Source organism: Colletotrichum lupini, chromosome 2 (genome assembly GCF_023278565.1).
Source record: "Colletotrichum lupini chromosome 2, complete sequence".
Taxonomy (NCBI): domain Eukaryota; kingdom Fungi; phylum Ascomycota; class Sordariomycetes; order Glomerellales; family Glomerellaceae; genus Colletotrichum; species Colletotrichum lupini.
The window spans coordinates 443,759-460,785 of record NC_064675.1 but is presented as its reverse complement, the minus strand read 5'-3'; the positions used below and the strand labels follow the sequence as shown (position 1 = coordinate 460,785).

At 43.4% G+C, this 17,027-nt stretch overlaps 6 protein-coding genes across 6 annotated transcripts; 3 read left to right on the top strand and 3 right to left on the bottom strand.

Moving 5' to 3' along the window:
• Nucleotides 1-6,365: 6,365 nt before the first annotated feature.
• Nucleotides 6,366-7,415, bottom strand: CLUP02_02520 (Upc2 protein; the record flags this gene model as incomplete). The annotated part of the gene is made up of 1 exon (XM_049281552.1): nucleotides 6,366-7,415. One exon carries the CDS (start codon nucleotides 7,413-7,415, stop codon nucleotides 6,366-6,368), a length of 1,050 nt encoding a protein of 349 aa, XP_049138695.1.
• Nucleotides 7,416-8,757: 1,342 nt separating this feature from the next.
• On the bottom strand, nucleotides 8,758-9,327 carry CLUP02_02519 (uncharacterized protein; the record flags this gene model as incomplete). Its single annotated transcript, XM_049281551.1, has 3 exons — nucleotides 8,758-9,046; nucleotides 9,105-9,155; nucleotides 9,212-9,327. 3 exons carry the CDS (start codon nucleotides 9,325-9,327, stop codon nucleotides 8,758-8,760), a joined length of 456 nt encoding a protein of 151 aa, XP_049138694.1.
• Nucleotides 9,328-11,640: 2,313 nt separating this feature from the next.
• On the top strand, nucleotides 11,641-11,790 carry CLUP02_02518 (uncharacterized protein; the record flags this gene model as incomplete). Its single annotated transcript, XM_049281550.1, has 1 exon — nucleotides 11,641-11,790. The coding sequence occupies one exon, from the start codon at nucleotides 11,641-11,643 to the stop codon at nucleotides 11,788-11,790; it is 150 nt and encodes a 49-aa protein (XP_049138693.1).
• Nucleotides 11,791-12,648: 858 nt separating this feature from the next.
• CLUP02_02517 (uncharacterized protein) lies at nucleotides 12,649-13,158 on the top strand (the record flags this gene model as incomplete). The annotated part of the gene is made up of 1 exon (XM_049281549.1): nucleotides 12,649-13,158. The coding sequence occupies one exon, from the start codon at nucleotides 12,649-12,651 to the stop codon at nucleotides 13,156-13,158; it is 510 nt and encodes a 169-aa protein (XP_049138692.1).
• Nucleotides 13,159-13,362: 204 nt separating this feature from the next.
• On the bottom strand, nucleotides 13,363-15,150 carry CLUP02_02516 (amino acid permease; the record flags this gene model as incomplete). Its single annotated transcript, XM_049281548.1, has 3 exons — nucleotides 13,363-14,768; nucleotides 14,834-14,986; nucleotides 15,063-15,150. The coding sequence occupies 3 exons, from the start codon at nucleotides 15,148-15,150 to the stop codon at nucleotides 13,363-13,365; spliced, it is 1,647 nt and encodes a 548-aa protein (XP_049138691.1).
• Nucleotides 15,151-15,212: 62 nt separating this feature from the next.
• On the top strand, nucleotides 15,213-16,552 carry CLUP02_02515 (uncharacterized protein; the record flags this gene model as incomplete). Its single annotated transcript, XM_049281547.1, has 5 exons — nucleotides 15,213-15,280; nucleotides 15,358-15,644; nucleotides 15,707-16,096; nucleotides 16,157-16,225; nucleotides 16,284-16,552. 5 exons carry the CDS (start codon nucleotides 15,213-15,215, stop codon nucleotides 16,550-16,552), a joined length of 1,083 nt encoding a protein of 360 aa, XP_049138690.1.
• Nucleotides 16,553-17,027: the final 475 nt, after the last annotated feature.

Below are 17,027 nucleotides of genomic sequence, written 5' to 3'. Positions count from 1 at the left end.
AAAAAGAATCCTCTAGAGGGCCGCTAAAAGGCTTTTTTTATATACTAGCTCCTGGTACGAGATTATTAATTTTAAAAAATTAATTAAAAAAGCTATTTAAAAATTATAAAGAGTACGAGGCTTAAAAAGCTAGAAATATACGGGATAATAAAAATTAGTAATTAATAAAGATCCCGAGACTAATTATTATATTTTTTTATAGTAATATAAACGTTTATTACTATTATTATTAAAAAGAACTACTAAAACCTACCTTTTTTTACTAAATAAAAAGGAGGATCTTAGTAAGTACGATAACTAGCGATTTAAAAGGGTAGTAGTAATTATTAAAAATAGTAAAAACGAGAGTAGTAACGAGATAGCGAGAGGAAGTGGGAATTTCCTAAACCTTAATAAATTCGTTAGGTAATAAAAGTACGGATTTATTATAATTAGTGCGTAGATTAAATATATCCTTATTAAAATTAAATACGCTAGCGACTACTAATACGGGTATAAGCTAGAGCACGACCCTTAGTAAGTTAGGGTAAAGAAAAAGAGGATAAAACCCGATCCTAAATAGAATCCTAATCCTTTATAAGTAAGTAAATATTAACCCGGACTATTAAGGGACGTAAATATATAAAATTGCAGATTAGCTTAATAATAAGTAAATTAACGCGGTATTAATCTATTTAACTAAGGTTTATAAAAAAAAGGGGCTATAGGGGTAACCCCTATTTTACGAAATTATAGACGACTTTAGTTACTAACTAAACGAATAGTTCGCGAGTATAAGCCTAGGAATTATAAAAATAGTTAATAAATTCCTTTATAAGCGAGGGGTATTACTAACGTAATTATAATCGTAAGAGCTATACGAAATATTAATAATAATTATTATAAAAGAGGAATTCGTACTATAGAACTAAGTATAGGTCGATAGAGTATATAATCGCTTTAACGAATTTAGAAAAAGGGTAAACGACTTAGATTTCCTCTTTATAATTACTAACAGAAATCTATTATCGTAAAAAGATATACCGGGGCAAAATATAGTACTAAAAGTACGATAATTAATAATTTTACTTATTTTAATCTATAACTCGTTACTATTATTAATATGAAATTCGGTACCGATTAGCTAATAAAAAAAGAGGTAAACGACCTAAAGTTATTAGTAATACGTAGCGACGTAGGGATCGTATATAAATATTAAAAATCTAGTAGCGAATATAAGGTAATTTATAAACCTTAAAAAGATCTTTCTAAAAAAGAAATTATACTCTAGGGGGAAGTATAAGGTCTTATAAAAAACCCTAACGATATTTTATAATTACTATAAAAAAATTAGAATTAGGGAATACTAATACTATTTAGTAATTAATATCGTATTTATAAGTAAAGCCTCTAATTATTATTACGAAGCGGTGCGTAATCTTAATTAAAACGACTTTCTTAGTATAATTAACGTAATCCGAAGCTGCTTTAAGACTTATAACAAGAACCTAGAGCTCTTATTTAAGCTACGAGCGATTTTTTTTATATTTATAGCTAGGATAATAGAAGGTAAATTACGAATAGAGATCCTTAAAGAGCTTATTAATCGAATTAATAAGCTAATAAAAACCTAGCTAAATAAGGGGATAAACGAGTAGAAAGTTAGATATTTTTATACCGCAATCTAGCATATACTAAAAATAAAAATAACCCTATACTAAGTACCTAAAAACTATAAAACGCTCTACTCGAGGCTAAGATCTAGTTTTAATATTAAAATAAGAATACTATACTAAACCTACTTTTAAGTATATAACGGCCCTTATTAATAATATTAAGTCGATCGAACGTATAATAAAAAAAGAAAAGAGGCTAAATATAATAATTATTAATAAAGAGGCTTAGATTTATTAAATAGGCCGAGATTTAACTCACGGGCAGGGTAATAAAAAAAATAATACTATATTTATAAAAAGGATAGATATTAATTAAGTAACTATTCTAAGAAAGAGCGTACTAAATCGTATGAATAATATAAAAAGTCGAGGGTAGTAAATAGTAAAACTAGCCCTTATCAGTTTAACTAATTCCTCGTTATATATAAGGGTAAATCCGGGGGTATAGAACCTAGTGACGGTAGCTAAAATAGCGGCCTAAAGTATATACTCTTTATAAGAGATTTAGAAAATAAAAAAGATCTTACCCCCTATATTAACAAATTAAATTATAACGAAATTAATAATATTAACTACTCTTTTTTTACTCCGTTAGCCTCCGGAGAATATACGAGGCTAAATAAATAAAAAGTAATAAAAGTTCTTAATAAGTAGGCTTTTATTTACGGATAATAAGAGAAGGTCCTTTAAATAACGGATATAAAGGTAGCTAAAAGGGTAAATTTAATAAGGCCGAAGTCTATTTTCTTAACGATTAAGGAGAAGACGCTATCTCTTTTAATATTTAAAAAAAAGGAATATAGTACTAAGCAAATCTAGGGGTAGCTAGAGGGGTCCTTTTTATATTACTTAGATCCCTTAAATACTAAGCTTATATAGGCATTCTATATAAGTAAAAGGTACGGCCTAGACGATTTTTATAGGATTATCCTAAATACTAAGGTATTATAATAGTTAACTAAAAGAAAAGGGCAATTCTAAGCGCTATAAAAGATCGCGCTAGTAATATTTAATATATTAATAATAGGTATTATAAGGATTAGTTTCGGCCTAAGTAAGGAAATCGTTACCCTAAGTATAGTAAAAGTAAAGATATACTTCGGAACGATAACTTTTTATATTTTACCCGTTAATACCCTATTTCTCTTATATTTAAAAAATATAAATTAACTAAGTATTATATTTAATAATACGAGGAATAGAATTTTTAGCGATAAGTACTTTAAGATAGTCGAACGATAATAGGGGTATACGTTTATAAAGCTTATTAATAATACGAAGTTAATTAATTACTTAACGGAAAGTGAGCTTAGAAGATTATACTAAAGATTTAGGTACCCGTTAGTTACGAGGCTATATAACCTCTTAAAGTAATTAAGTAATAATAATATTAAAATAGGGGCGCTAGAGTAGTTAACGAAAGTATATTATTAATATTAAATAAATACGCAGAGCCTACGCAGATTTAAGTTTAAATTGCGTAATAAGCTTAATTTTAATTAAGAAATCGTTATTAATATCTTCTATTTAAATAGTTAGCTAGTACTATATATAATTAACGTAGCTATATCTTTTTAAGTAGGGTAATTCTTTTAGGATTTATAAATAAAGATAGTATGGGTAGCCTTGCGAAAAAGCTAGATCGATATATACTAGGGACCGCTAGACGGTATTAGAACCGACGCTAGTACTAGCTTTAAATTAGTAGAATTTAGGGATAATGCGACGGCCTATAGTATATAGCTAAAAGTCGTACCCGTTAAAGCGTACTATAGTATTAAAAAAGTAAAAAGGGTATATTAATAATTAAAAAGGGCGTTTAGAATTATTAAAAAAGAAAATCCGGATTTTACCGACGACGAATACCTCTAAATAGTACTCAAATACTATAATAATACTATAAGGCCTAACGGACTTATATTAATACTATTAGTATTTAGAGTATATCTAAGAACGACTTTAGCCTCGCTACTATTACTAAGTATAAGCTAACGAGCCTAAATAATTAAAAAAGTAATGTAAGCACTGCGCAAAGTAAATATAAAAAAGTAAGTTAACGAGGTAATTACTATATATAATAGGCCTAACATAGGGGATAATTTAAATATATCGCTAAATTTAGATATATAAGTATAGCACAAAATTACCTAATAGTAGGCTAGGTTATATAAGTTAATTTCCGTTAACGAGCGCTCTTATATAGTCATAAGAGATCGTAATTAGTTACTCGAAGTATTAATTATAGTAGTTAAACCGTACTATATAGATCCTAACGAGGTAATTTCTAACTTATAAAAAAAAGAAGAGCTAGGGGAAACTATATAACCCGCGGTAGAGGCATAGGAAATTATCCTTAATAAAATCGTCGTAGTAGTATTAATAAATAACGAGGAAGAGGAAATTACTAAAAGGGCACTAATATTATTAATAAGACGTCGTAAAAAACTATAATAATAAGCCTTAACGTAGTAATTTATTACTAGCGACGAGGTAATTAATACTTTTTATATAGTAAAAGAGAAAGCTAATTTCGAGCTAGTAATTAAACTATATAAAGAAGGCGTAATTATAACTATTAAAAAGCCGTATAAGGGATTAGATCTTATTAAAGTAAATACTCTTCGTAATCGAGGGGTCTATCGATTTATCCTATATAACTTAAAAAAACATATAAACCTCCGTATATTTAAATTACGAATAGTTCGTGAGATTAAAAGGAAAAGAATACCCTAGCCGTACGAGAAGTCTAAATACGTAATTTAGGAGTATAGCGACGTCGAAAAGGTAACGCTACTTATATAATTGCCTACTATATAGCGTTATAACTAACGATTAATAATAGTATTAATAGTATTACTATAGAAAAAGGGATACGAGATTTAGAGCCGTGATATTACTTAGGCCTATACCTAATCGGCCATAGGGCTTATAAAAAAAATCCTAGCCTATTTACTAAAGGAAATAGCTAGTAAGTACTTAGAAAGTACGATTATTAAAGTACTTAAGCCACTATATAGGCTCATAAAATCGGGCACCTATTAGTAAGCTACTTATTACGATTTTTATATTAATTAATTATTAATAATTACCTCTACGTACGACCCGTACTTACTAGTTATAGAGTATAAAAGCGACTAATTTAAAATTGTTAGAATATAGACCGACGATATATTAAGCCTATTTAATATTAACTTTATAAAAAAAGAGAATAAAGAGCTCTAAAAAGCGGGCTTTATAATAAAGCTAAAAGAGGTCCTTATAATAAATACCCCCCTAATATTTAATAATAGGATTTTTATAATTAAAAAGGAAAACGTCGTCTTTTAATAAAAGGGGTAAGGTAAGAAGATTAACCTTATCGATCCGAACGTAATTAATATTAAAAAGTAGTATAAAGCTAAGCTTGCGCGAGGGGTATATATTATAAGTATTTATTAGCCTAAAGCGACTTTTAACTATACTAAAGTAGTATAAGCTATAGATCTAACTAAATAAAACGTCGAAGTACTTAATAAGCGGCTTAAGTAGTAATAAATAAATCTCGATCGAGGTCTCGTTTACTACCTAATTAACTTTATGACTAATAAGCTCTACGTCTTTATTAATAAGTTATTTATAAATAATAACGACCTTATTTCGTAATTAGGGTATATTATTATCCTAGTTAATAAGAATATAGGCGAGAGCGAATTTATTATATATAGTAATATAATTTATTACTTGTTAATTAAAAGTAAATAAGTAACGAGAAGTATATTAGTATTAGAGGTCTATAGTATAGTTAACGGCGTTAACCTCTCTTATGCGATTTTAATAACGCTAAGGAAAATTACTAATCGAATTAGCCTTTTACTTATTGTAACGGTTATTTATATTAATTCCTACTTATTATATAAATACTTCGTTAAATTAAGAACGATAAAAGAAAAGAGGCTTATAATTAATATTATAGCCCTTAGGTAATCGTATAAAAAGCGCGAGATACTTAAGATCCGTTAGATTAATAATAAAAATAACTTCGTAAACGCTTTTATAAAAGTAGTACTAAATAAGGGATTAGAGTAATTCGTAAGTAACGGAAAAGTTATTATATAAATAGAGGGATAAATTATATAAAAAAAGTAAAAGAAAGGGGGAAAAAGAAACGACTTAGTAAACGGGCCCGAGGTTAAATTATACCTCTAACTATAGCGGTTAAATTAATAAAAAAAAGAGAAAGTTAGTATTAAATTAGAAGTTTAATTTAACCGCGGCATATAGCCGACTACGTAGGGGCTAATTAGGGGCCCTATTTACGATTATTATAGCCAGCCTAACCTACGGTTAGAACCTCTTTTTTATACCTACTACGTAGATATTTATATAGTTTAATTAATCTCTTCGTTAACTACGGTTCGAACCAACTACCCTGTAATAGGGATACCAACATGAAGTTACTAACAGATTGCATTATGACGATCATCACGGCTTGCCGGCGGTGATTGACATGTGGGAGAAGGGATATTTCTCAAGGGTATAGAGTCTTGGGTAGAAGGGCTCGATAAACATGCAGTCAAGGGTTCAACTTTCAATTAAAACCTGTAATGGCCAAGCCAGGACATCTTGCCAGAAGGACCCGACACTATTCGATATCAAATGGACTATGGGTGCGCCAGAACCACCGAATGCCCAGAACCGCCGGTACCTATGTATTATCGCAGCGTAATAGGCTCAGACGACGAAAGCCTCCGGTTGATGCTGGTGCAGTGCTTCGATATACTCGTCCGGGATGCATAGGGGCCAGGCCATAACCGCGTGAACACCGACTTCGAACTTTGACGGTTGCCCTCCAGCTAGGTCGACAACCCATTGAAGCTTCTCTAGGGCCGTGATACAAACATTTGTCGACGCAGAAGGTGTTGAGACACTTGCCAAGAATTCTTTCAGCTGCTTCGTTTCCGGACCTGGAGTCTTGACTGGCTCCTTATTCATGACGTCCACGATGAACAAGAGCGGCTTCAAGTCAGATTGCAGTATCTCTTCCCAGTATTTCCCGGTAACGGATCGTACCCCTCGATGATGACGCGAGTAATTGACAAAGGCATCGATGAAGTCTGCGAGAGAGCCACAGTGCCATTGGAGCGTTTCGTAAAGAACATGTATGCCCAAAAGAGACGCAAATACGAAAGTCGGGATGTATGTCGTGTCCGATATGTGCTCTTTTGTTTGGTTGAAGAAACCCAAAGCTCGTGTCTGTAACTCTGTGGCTTGGTGGAAGTACGTGGACGCCTTGGGCCCATTCTGCGTTGACAGATGAAGTGATGATAGCCCGAGGAGTTGGTCCAGAAGATACGGGGCCGTCAGGGAGTGTTCAATCGCAGTGTCGATAAGAGGCCGTATGTTCCCGGTCAGGGCCATGAACTCTAACATGTTTGACTGGGCATAGTGAAGGAAAGCCATGTGGCTCGCTGTAAAAGTCTGCCCGGTACGTGAGTACACTTCTCCGGGGTCTTTGGGAATAGCCAAACACCGGTCAGCGCTGATTCCTCTGGGTGTTGCAATGCCGGTGCAGACGATAGCTGCTGTGGAGGATCCGGCTGAGGAGCTGTCGTTTGGCTCCGTTTTCAAGTAGGAGCATACTCGCTCCGCCATGATGCAGTTCCGGCATTCCGGTCGAGTCTCGTCACATTTGATGTGGCGTTTCTTACAGCCGCTGCAGCCGTTTCTCGACTTGCGGTGTGTTCGGCGGCCTGCGAGCCGGTCGAGCAGCTGCTTTGACATGGTGATAATTATGTGTGCGCCGCGGAAGATGATGTAAGGGAAGGCCAAATGCGCGGGTTGTCAGGGGGTCTATCAAAGACACAACAGTGGGAACGGTCTGTTGTGATGTGCTAGGTTTGATTTATTTGATCTTCTCAAGTTCCCATGGATCCAGAGGCTTACTCAGAGGCCGAGGCTGTGTTTCGAGCGTTGGGACTTGGCTTGATCAGTGTCTTTTCAAATTTTGCCTTGCACGCGTATTCCGAACAGCGCCCCGCTTCCCTCGAGCGAAACGGCATCTAGTACGGAAGATGCGTTCCTATGATATACTGTTGTCTCCATGGAATGGCCAGAATCGACGAGAGCTCCGAGCTAATTTATTCACGAGTCGACGGTTGGTTTAAGGGATTTACCTTTACAAAGACTCTAACAATATTTCGGACTATCGGGCTCTTTCTATAAACCCCGTCGCCGTCGGAGCCCTATTTTTACCCACTTCTCACTACTTCCTAACTCGGGGTTACCCAGGAGACAAAGACAATGGAAATCTTGGGACTAAGACAGCTAAAGTTTCACCCGCCATGGGCTCCGTCATGTCAGTTGTCGACGAAGAAGTAAGACAGTAAGAGGCAGGAAAGGACGTGATTCTGACGATCACCTGATTCATCGATAGTGTCGTCACTAGCTTTGGCGGTTCTAGAAAGCAGATCGCGAAAGAAGCCAACTTTCCTGCTATCTGAACTCCTGAGCACTTGGTTGCTTAAAAAAAAAAAAAAAAAAAAAGAACCCGTCCGCGGTCCGCGATTGAGCCCTCGTCGCAGCTCCAGCCGCCTCATTGGTAGGTGCCGGCAAACGGAACTCAACTCCCCCAGAAGCCCCACTCAACCCCCCCCCCCCACAAGCTCCGCCGCAACAAGACCTCCGGATCTTGGCCGCATCCCGGAAGAGGGTCTGCCGTCCGCTCGGAAAGCAAGCCCCAATCGCGTTCTGGCAGGCAGATCGCAAAACATTCAGTTTCGGGCTAGCAAATATCCCCTATATCTACCACGTGGGCATAGGGTAATCCCTGGAGCCGTTGATATAACAGACCCAGCAGAGTCTCCTCGCAGACAAACAGTGCCCGGAGGAGTGCTTGAGCGCATGTAACATGGTGACCTCTAGAAAACAGCTCATGCATATACGTTGATTGCACAATTTTGGCTAGTTTTGCCGTGCACCAAGCAAGAAGTAGCGCGATTTTGGGCATTGCTGGAACAGCCAGTTTGTAGAAACCTCCGTCTTTCGAGTCACTGATCCAATTTCCTGTCTGAACATCCCTCTACAGAGACCAAGCACCTACTTGAGCTCTTAGACTATTCGCACTCTAGTAGTCCGTCTTCCAGGAGAACTTGCCTATGTCCCCCAGGACGAAATCCGTGCCCAGCTTCAGAGTCCACTCGACCGTCTTGCCGGCCTCCACCGCTACGGCCATAATGTCTCCGCCCTGGGTGACTTCTGAAATGTAGGCAGAAATGTCCTGAGTCAGGGTGTTGTGCATGGTGACAAAGAGGCTCCCCGCTCTGTAGACCATAGACAAGATGACGCCGTTGACCGGGTGCTTGGCACCTCTGAATGTGCTTGCAAAGTTGAAGTCGTAATACCCTTCGATACGTCTGATGCGAAAGTCAGCTGGAAGCCTGGGACATAACGTATACAGTGGGGGATTCTTACTTTACGAGCCCAGTGACGTCCTCTGCAGCTGACGAAAGGTCCTGCAAATTCCTAGATAAATTCATTTAGTAAAGCCCGGTTTGCTCGGAATCCCTCAGGGCCTGTACCTCTCTTGGACGTCGACGTCGACTTGATCGATGGAGGCTTTGGAGGAGCTAAGCGGTGCTGCGATACCGGTGGTGACCGCTAGAATAGCGAAAGCAGCAGCGGGCTGGAAACGCATGTTTACTGAGTGACTGGTGATATGTGACAGTGGTAGAAATGTGAGTCTAACGGTAGGGTTGCTGTTAGATTCTATCGACGTGGGCTCTCAGGCTTCTTAAATAGTTCCAGGACGCGGTCTGCTCGTGAGCTAGACTTCCCCAACGCCAAAAAAAAAAAAAAAAAAAAAAAAAGGATCTCGAGGAAGCTCTGCTCATGACCGGACACATTTGAAAACTCTCCTCGCGTTAATTCCGGTCGAGTTGTTAGTTCATCAATTAATGCTTTCCTCGTTCATAATAGAGGTAGAAAATTTGAGTCCGTCGATCTGGGAAATGACGTCCACGAATGCAGACAGAACACTTGTCCGCGAACATCAATCACGAGAGCCATCCTCGCTTTGGGTCGGACATGGATCATTCTATATTATTCTCCTTCTAGCACGAAGGAAGCTTTGCCGGCATCGAGGTTACAATAGCCCTAGAAAAAGGTAGTTCTTAGTGCGATCAATGCTCACTTACCCCTTTCCCTTAGCGCATCCGCAACTTCATCCTGAGTAGGTATCCAGCGTCATTCCGATCTTGCCAATCGATGAAGAATAGGTGATTTTGGACTCATAAGCAATGATACGGAGATGAGATGAACCGCGGCTCTCGAGCGACAGCAAGATATGACCAGCATAGTGTAGAGTTTCTTATGCACCAAGGGCGGACGCCGAAATGACACTGGACATTCGGGTCAGTCACCGAAAGTAAGTTACCTACCTAAGTGAGGGCACGCCTCACTTAGGTAAACCTAACCACATACAGCCATTACCCTTGTAAGGCACTTAATTAGTATCAGAGTCGAATCGGACAGAGATACGCGTGTCAATTGTTTAAGAGTTTTGCTATTGGGGCAGTACCATTTGGCTATTGGGGCAGTAACCCACCTTTTGGACCAATTAGAGCCTGTCGTCTAAACTCTAAACCTTTTGGCCCCGCTGCACCTACCCACGGGCTACCCGGCGGATGTGCGTCGTAATTACATAAGGCAGCTACGGGCACGTACTATCGTAATTACCTACGGTCGCAATTACCTACGGTCGCAATTGCCTACGGTCGCAATTACCTACTTAATTACCTATTTAACTATCTTTTTTAATAAGTAATCATAACCGTGGGTAACTGCGACCGTACGTGCCCGCAGCTGCCTTATGTAATTACGATGCGCAATTGCGACCGTCGGCAATTGTAACCGTAGGTAATTACGCCAGGTGGCCCGTGGGCAGGTATAGCGGGTACGGGTGTGGGGTAGTGGTCCGGGCTCTATAGCTATAAGCCCTTATTGGTCCAAAAAGTGGGTTACTGCCCCAATAGCCAAATGGTACTGCCCCAATAGCAAAACTCTCGTTTAAACAGATCCGCTGCAGCACCAGCAGACTTCTCGAAGAAATAGAACAACACCTATGCCACATTTATTATGCTGCTAGCCGCCATACTGATAATCTGTCAAAAAGCTTGTTTTGCTTTTTTCAATCGAGATATAGCCGACTTCTCTGAAATTGTCCATGAGATATGGCACAAATGAACATGAAAATGTGCCACACACCACACGCCGCAATCGAGCGGTTTCGATCAATCGTGCATGCATTGTCGGCGCGCACTCGCAGCTATTTCGAGAGTAGCTGGCACACCCATAGACGGGACGCTGTCGGGCTAATGAGGTAGTCTTCAGCACGTTCATAGGTTCTACAACATCACTGAAGGATGGAAAGTGACGGGAGATCCGAGGCCACTAAACGTTGTAGCTGCATTGCGTGTTAAACATCACGTTTTCCGGGCGGGCCTGAACTCTATCTACTGATGTGTCTCTAGGTGACAAAAATCTATCATCATCTTTTCTACGGCAACTAGTTCCGATCTACCTCCTCGAATAGAACTCCAAAGTAGCCCAGCTTCCTCGACGTAGTACTACTATCAAGAATAAGCAAGATTCTATGATATTAACGGAAGGCTCTAATGGTCAAATGTTTCGCCAAGTTTTCCAGCGGCGTCGTTCAAGGAATCGGAGTAAAGCTTTTTTCTTTTCGGGCACAATACCACGGCGAATGATTTAACTTCCCTTCTAAACCCGGTTTGAGTACGCATGTTGCAGAGTAGAAACGGCACTCTCTCAATAGTTACCACGGAGCCGAGCGTTCTCTCCATGTAAGTCTCGCTTGTCGAAAATCTCAACGACCCCGCCACTCCCAAGTCCCGTTGGACCGATCAGTCTCATCTCCAGCCGCCTGCTCGGCCGCAGCGGGCTGACTGAGATTCCACTGTGTGGGCGCCGGGGGCGAGCGCTTACGTCAATGAAGCCAATCCATTCAACAGCAACTTCCAAGAGGACTTTTATGGTGGCAACTATGACCGCTTGCTTGAGATCAAAGACAAGTACGGTCCCACAGCCAGCCTCTATGTTCGGTCGGGAGTCGGAAGTCACAAGTGGGACTACAATTTGACGGCTGGCAAACTTTGTCGCAAATAGCCTGGATGCCATGATTACATGAAAAATAGCACAGATCGCATATATGGATCTTACTCATCGAGTCTCTAGAGGTCTCGATGTGTATATAGATTACTTTCTTCTTCATCTGAAAGCATTGTTGAACAGGGCTGCTCTTGTAGTACCAGGCCCTCAAGACTGCAAGTTCGCAACCTTTTCAAGATAGAATTTCAACTCAAAGCTGATGTTCCTCTGGGTTAAAGCTGATCTAACTGTATACGAGAGGCAAATAATCTTTCTTTGGCCGACTTTTCATCTGTGATGGCTTTCCGTAAGGTTCTCTACTTTACTTGACCCCAAATCAATAAAGATTCTGGACACTTGCTAGTACGCCCACTTGTAACATCTTAGATACGACAAGAACATCAGAAATAATCAGCTGAGCCAGGCTTGCTGCTTCATGTATCTGTTCAAGTCAGTGAGATAAAGTCAAGCTGGATTGAACTTCCATTGAGCAGTGCCGGTGACGAGGTACGTACCCTAGGTATGATCGGATAAGGTAAGGTAGGTAGTGGGGAGACAGGTCCGGTCTTCCCCACAGAGCGACCTGCACCTGCCACCCGCAGCCAGTGAACTGTTTGCCCCCACTTGGCAAGAACCCCGCCGCTTCCCGCGTCCCGCACTGCAGGACCGGACTTTGCTCCTGCCTCCAGGTCTGACCTCAAGCTCGAGCGTAACCTGCCATCCTTGTCGCTCTCAGCCTCCTCAACTTCTCCATGTCATCTTCTCATCTTCAACCTCGTCAGCATCTTTATCGCCAACAGTTCTCGAACCGACTCGGAGCGAGCTACATGCAAAGACAACAATTTTCACCATGTCTTCCCAACCCAACCCGCTCCGCAACATCCAGACGTCAACCGTCTTCCTCAATACAACCCTCGCTGGCCTGAACTTGGGCCTCTCCTTCTTTGTCGTACCCCGCCTCCTTGAATCGCCCACTCCCCTCATGCTACGACAGTGGTCCAACATGTTCAAGCGGACCAGTCGGGTCTTCCCGCTACCGACCCTCTTCTGCGCATTGAGCTACTGGTACATGGCCTATGCCGTGCGCCACCTCCCCAGCAAGTCGAAGCTACTGGCCGCTGCCGGTGCTCTTTGCTTTTCGATGGTCCCTTGGACCGGCTTATTCATGGTCAGCATCAACAAGAAGCTATTCAAGAAAGCCGAGGAAGCCAAGGACATGGGCATCATGGCCATTGGCCTGACTCAGGAAGAGGAGGAGGGGGCCAAATCTCTCGTGGATCAATGGGGCTTGTATAATCTGGGAAGAGGCGTTGCCATCGGCCTTGGTGGTGCTGTTGGTCTGTACAGCATCGTTTCTTGATCTAGCTGGGGTCCTCCAAGTCAAACCGGCATCCTCTTGGCTGGTGATTTTCTGGGAACGAAGCTTCTCATCAGTCACTTGGAATTGTCTTTAGGCTGCATTTGTTGAACTCATGGGTATCATCATTACAACTATTCTACTAATGTTACATCAGATTACTTTTTGATCTCCGTCCTTGCTCATTCATATCGTTCTCCGTCATTTTCATGATTGCGATCGCAGAGTGCCACTCGTAACATCGGCATCGATGGCCTTCAGGGGCATCGTGCGGTTAAAGATCTTGTGACCGACCAAGAGGACGATAAACAGGAGGACACTGACGTACGCAGTGAAGAAGTCACTGGTGCTCCATTCGATGAAGACGGCGAATCCGTTTGTCAGAATGATGAGGACGTTAAAGAACAGACCGTACCAAGAAAGGTAAGGTTGCAGTGGCGCAAGGTAAGGCAGGCTGCTACGTGGGATGTTCTGGGCCTTGAGGGCGGCCATGAAGCGCAGATGGCAGATGTTGATGCACGACCAGCTGATGAAGCCAGCGACGGCAGTGACGTTCAAAAGCCAGTCGAAGACAACACCGCCGTTGGACGACAGGTTCATGTACGCGAGCAAACCGACGGCAGATGTAGTGGCAACTGCGAAGTAGGGACTTCCGAATCTGTTGGTGTAGGTCATGAACTGAGGAGCGCACCTCTCGTTGGCGAGCGAGACGAGAATGCGGGAGCCAGAGTAGACATTGGAGTTGGCGGCGGAGAGAACGGCGGTCAGGAGCACAGCGTTGATGATGTCGGGGAGAACCTTAACACCAGCCAAGTTGGCAGCAATGACCAAGGGAGACGCCGACGCATCCTGAGAATCGAGCAGAAGCGATGGGTTGTCGGACGGCACAATGATGCCAACGAAGAAGATGGTCGCCACGAACAAGCTGAAGATGCCCCAGAAGGTCCAGCGGACGGCACTGGGGACGCTCTTCTCGGGGTTCTTGGTCTCACCAGCACCAATACCGACCAACTCGGAGCCCTGGAAACTGAAACCGGCGGTGATCAGGACGGACCAGAAACCGATGAACTTGCCAACGGAACCCTCAACAATGGACTCGTTGAACGCACCCGGGCTCACCCAGTACTTGAAGCCCAGGTACCCCTGCTGGCCGACGCCGGCGTTGATGCAAATGGCAAAGATGATGAAACCGACAATGGTAACGACCTTGATGCTAGCAAACCACATCTCAACTTCACCAAAGATGCGAATGGGCATGAAGTTGAGGGCAGTGAAGACGACCCAGAAGACACTGATGAAGATGGCAATACTCAAGCTGTCGTTCCAGTATTGGATAATGACACCAGCAGCAGTCAACTCGAGAGCGAAGGTGATGGACCAGCTGAACCAGTACATCCAGCCCATGGCGAAGCCGAGAGTGGGGTCGATGAACCGGGAGGCATAGGAGGTGAAGGCTCCGGGGACGGGAATGTAGGTGGCCATCTCGCAAAGCGCCGTCATGACGGAGTAGACGATGGAGCCGATGAAGATGAAGGCGATCAGGCAACCGACAGGGCCGGATGTCGCGATGGCCTTACCGCTACCGAGGAAGAGACCAGTACCGATAGTACCGCCTGCGACGATGTGTCAGAACAACTGCGGCCCCTGCACAAGGCGAAGCTCGATCAAAGTGACATACCGATGGCAATGAACTGCAGGTGACGACTGTTGAGGTCTCGCTGAAGACCACCCGTCTCGCCATTCTCCAAATCGGTCTTGGAGGCATTGGTGGGCGTAACCTCGCCCTCACTCGTCTGAGGAGTCTTTTCCTTGGAGCCGAACATGGTGATGGCTATGTTTGGCTTGGTAAATCGAAGTCGGCACGGGGTACGCTTCGTTCACGGACTAGAGCGACAAGTCTCGTCGACCGCGGCCAGAAGCAATGAGCACACTCGAAAGGATTGAGGGGACGAAGGAAGCCTGTTGATTCGCTTCTCCAGAAATCACCGGACGCATGTGCAAACGAAAACCTGGGGGGACAACGGGAGAAGTGCCGCTCCGAACGAAAAGCTCATGACATGATTAAATACAATACGGGCCTTCTCTTACCCAACAGGTTCCACTCCGCGTCGACTCATCGCGACCGGTAACGGTGGTCATGGTTGGAAAAATCTCGAGCAGTGGACCGCGCTGGCGGCTGGACAGACTCGCACGTACACACAGTCACACACACACAAAGGCCTCGCTCGAGACCCTCTCCTTGGCTTCGCTCGTTGCGGGTTGGCCGATGGAGACGCGATGGTCTCACGCTGAAAGGCTCCATCACGCCCTGGTAGTGCGATTCGGGAGTCGGCCGGCCACGGGTAACAACGGCGTTGTCCAGGGGGTTTGCCTGTCGACCAAGAGCGATGTGGGAAATGGAGCGTGGGGATCAGCAGCTGTAGCAAGCAAGCAGGCAATGACATGCCATTCCGCTGCACGGCACGTCGACGCCCTCGCCGCCGCCTGCAGTTCGTCCGATCGGCCGGCATAAGCGTGTCTATTCCCATGGCTGGCTGCCCCGTCACCAAAGAGATCAAAGTCTGCGAGTCCTCCCACGCCGCCGCCCTCGCGCCACCCGATTCCCACCGAGCTTGGACCGAGCCCTTTTCGTCCTCCTCTCTTTTTTTCCCTGGAAAATCTCCGATTTTTCTCTCCGCATGGCCAATCATGATGGTCCAATTCCTGCAGAGTCACGGCACCCGCAAGCTCTGCCCAGCTGCTGGGCGGGTAGAATTTTTCTCGAACATTTTTCTCACCACCATTGTCCATTTTCAGCTAGAGATAACAAGCTTCTTCCAACCGATCCTATTGATGAGCTTGTCGGTCTTTGCCAAGTTTGTCTCGACTCTGGGCAGTCTGACTCTCTCGTTCCTCCAGCTCGGACATGTCCCCCCAAACGATCGGTGTACCCCGGCCGCCGGTGGGTGATACGTTGCAGCACCGCGGTCTCCCGCAGCCGACCGCCATTGTTGTCACCAAGAGGGCCTTGTACTATTTGCTGTCGTTGTCAGCCCTATGACGCCCAAGAAGCCTTGTACGCCGCGCCTTGGTGTGACAATACAGCAGACCAGACCGCGCTAAGTCGAGCAACAAAAGGTGACTCGCAGGATTTCGTTCCTTGGTCTACCTCATTTGGCGTTTCCGCCCGGCTCCAACAAGTCTGATGATGGACCGCGGGCGCGGCGTTCTAGCGACTAGCGAGGCGAGAGGATATTTGCCCCAAGCTCCCATCCCAACTCATCCCATCCCCAAGCTCGAAAATTTCTTCTCCCTAGTTTTCATTACGTCTTTTTGTGGAAACATTTGCAGAATTTTTCTCACGATCGGAGCGGGCCGTCGAGACACTCGAGATTTGATGCTGAGAGCTCAGAGATAATGCGTTTTCCTGTGTCAATTCAGTGAGCAAACTGCATGTCACTGCTTTCTGATTCGAGCTTTGATGGCTTGCTCTTCTCTGCTCGACTTGCGACCATCGTCGTTCGGGGGTCCCCATCCCATGCCTACATGCCATCCGGGAAGTGGTGCCGGCTTGCCGTTCAATGCTCGGAGATGAGACTTCGTAGACAGCAGTTCCGGTTCCGTGTCGGCTTACGATCAGTTCTATTTACCCGGCGCTCGCTTTTCCCTCTTTGGCTGTTGCAGACTGCTCGACTCATCTGGATTCGAAGGTTGCTTCCGCTGCCGGCACTCGATGCCGGATAGAACATACGAGAGCCGGATCCGAAGCCGGCTTTGATCTTCCGACCCGTCTGATCAACCGATATGCCTTGCACGTCGGGATGTGTACAGATGTTGTTGCTCAACATTACTGCCTCATATTCGCAAACGAAGAATCTTAATCACTCTCTTGA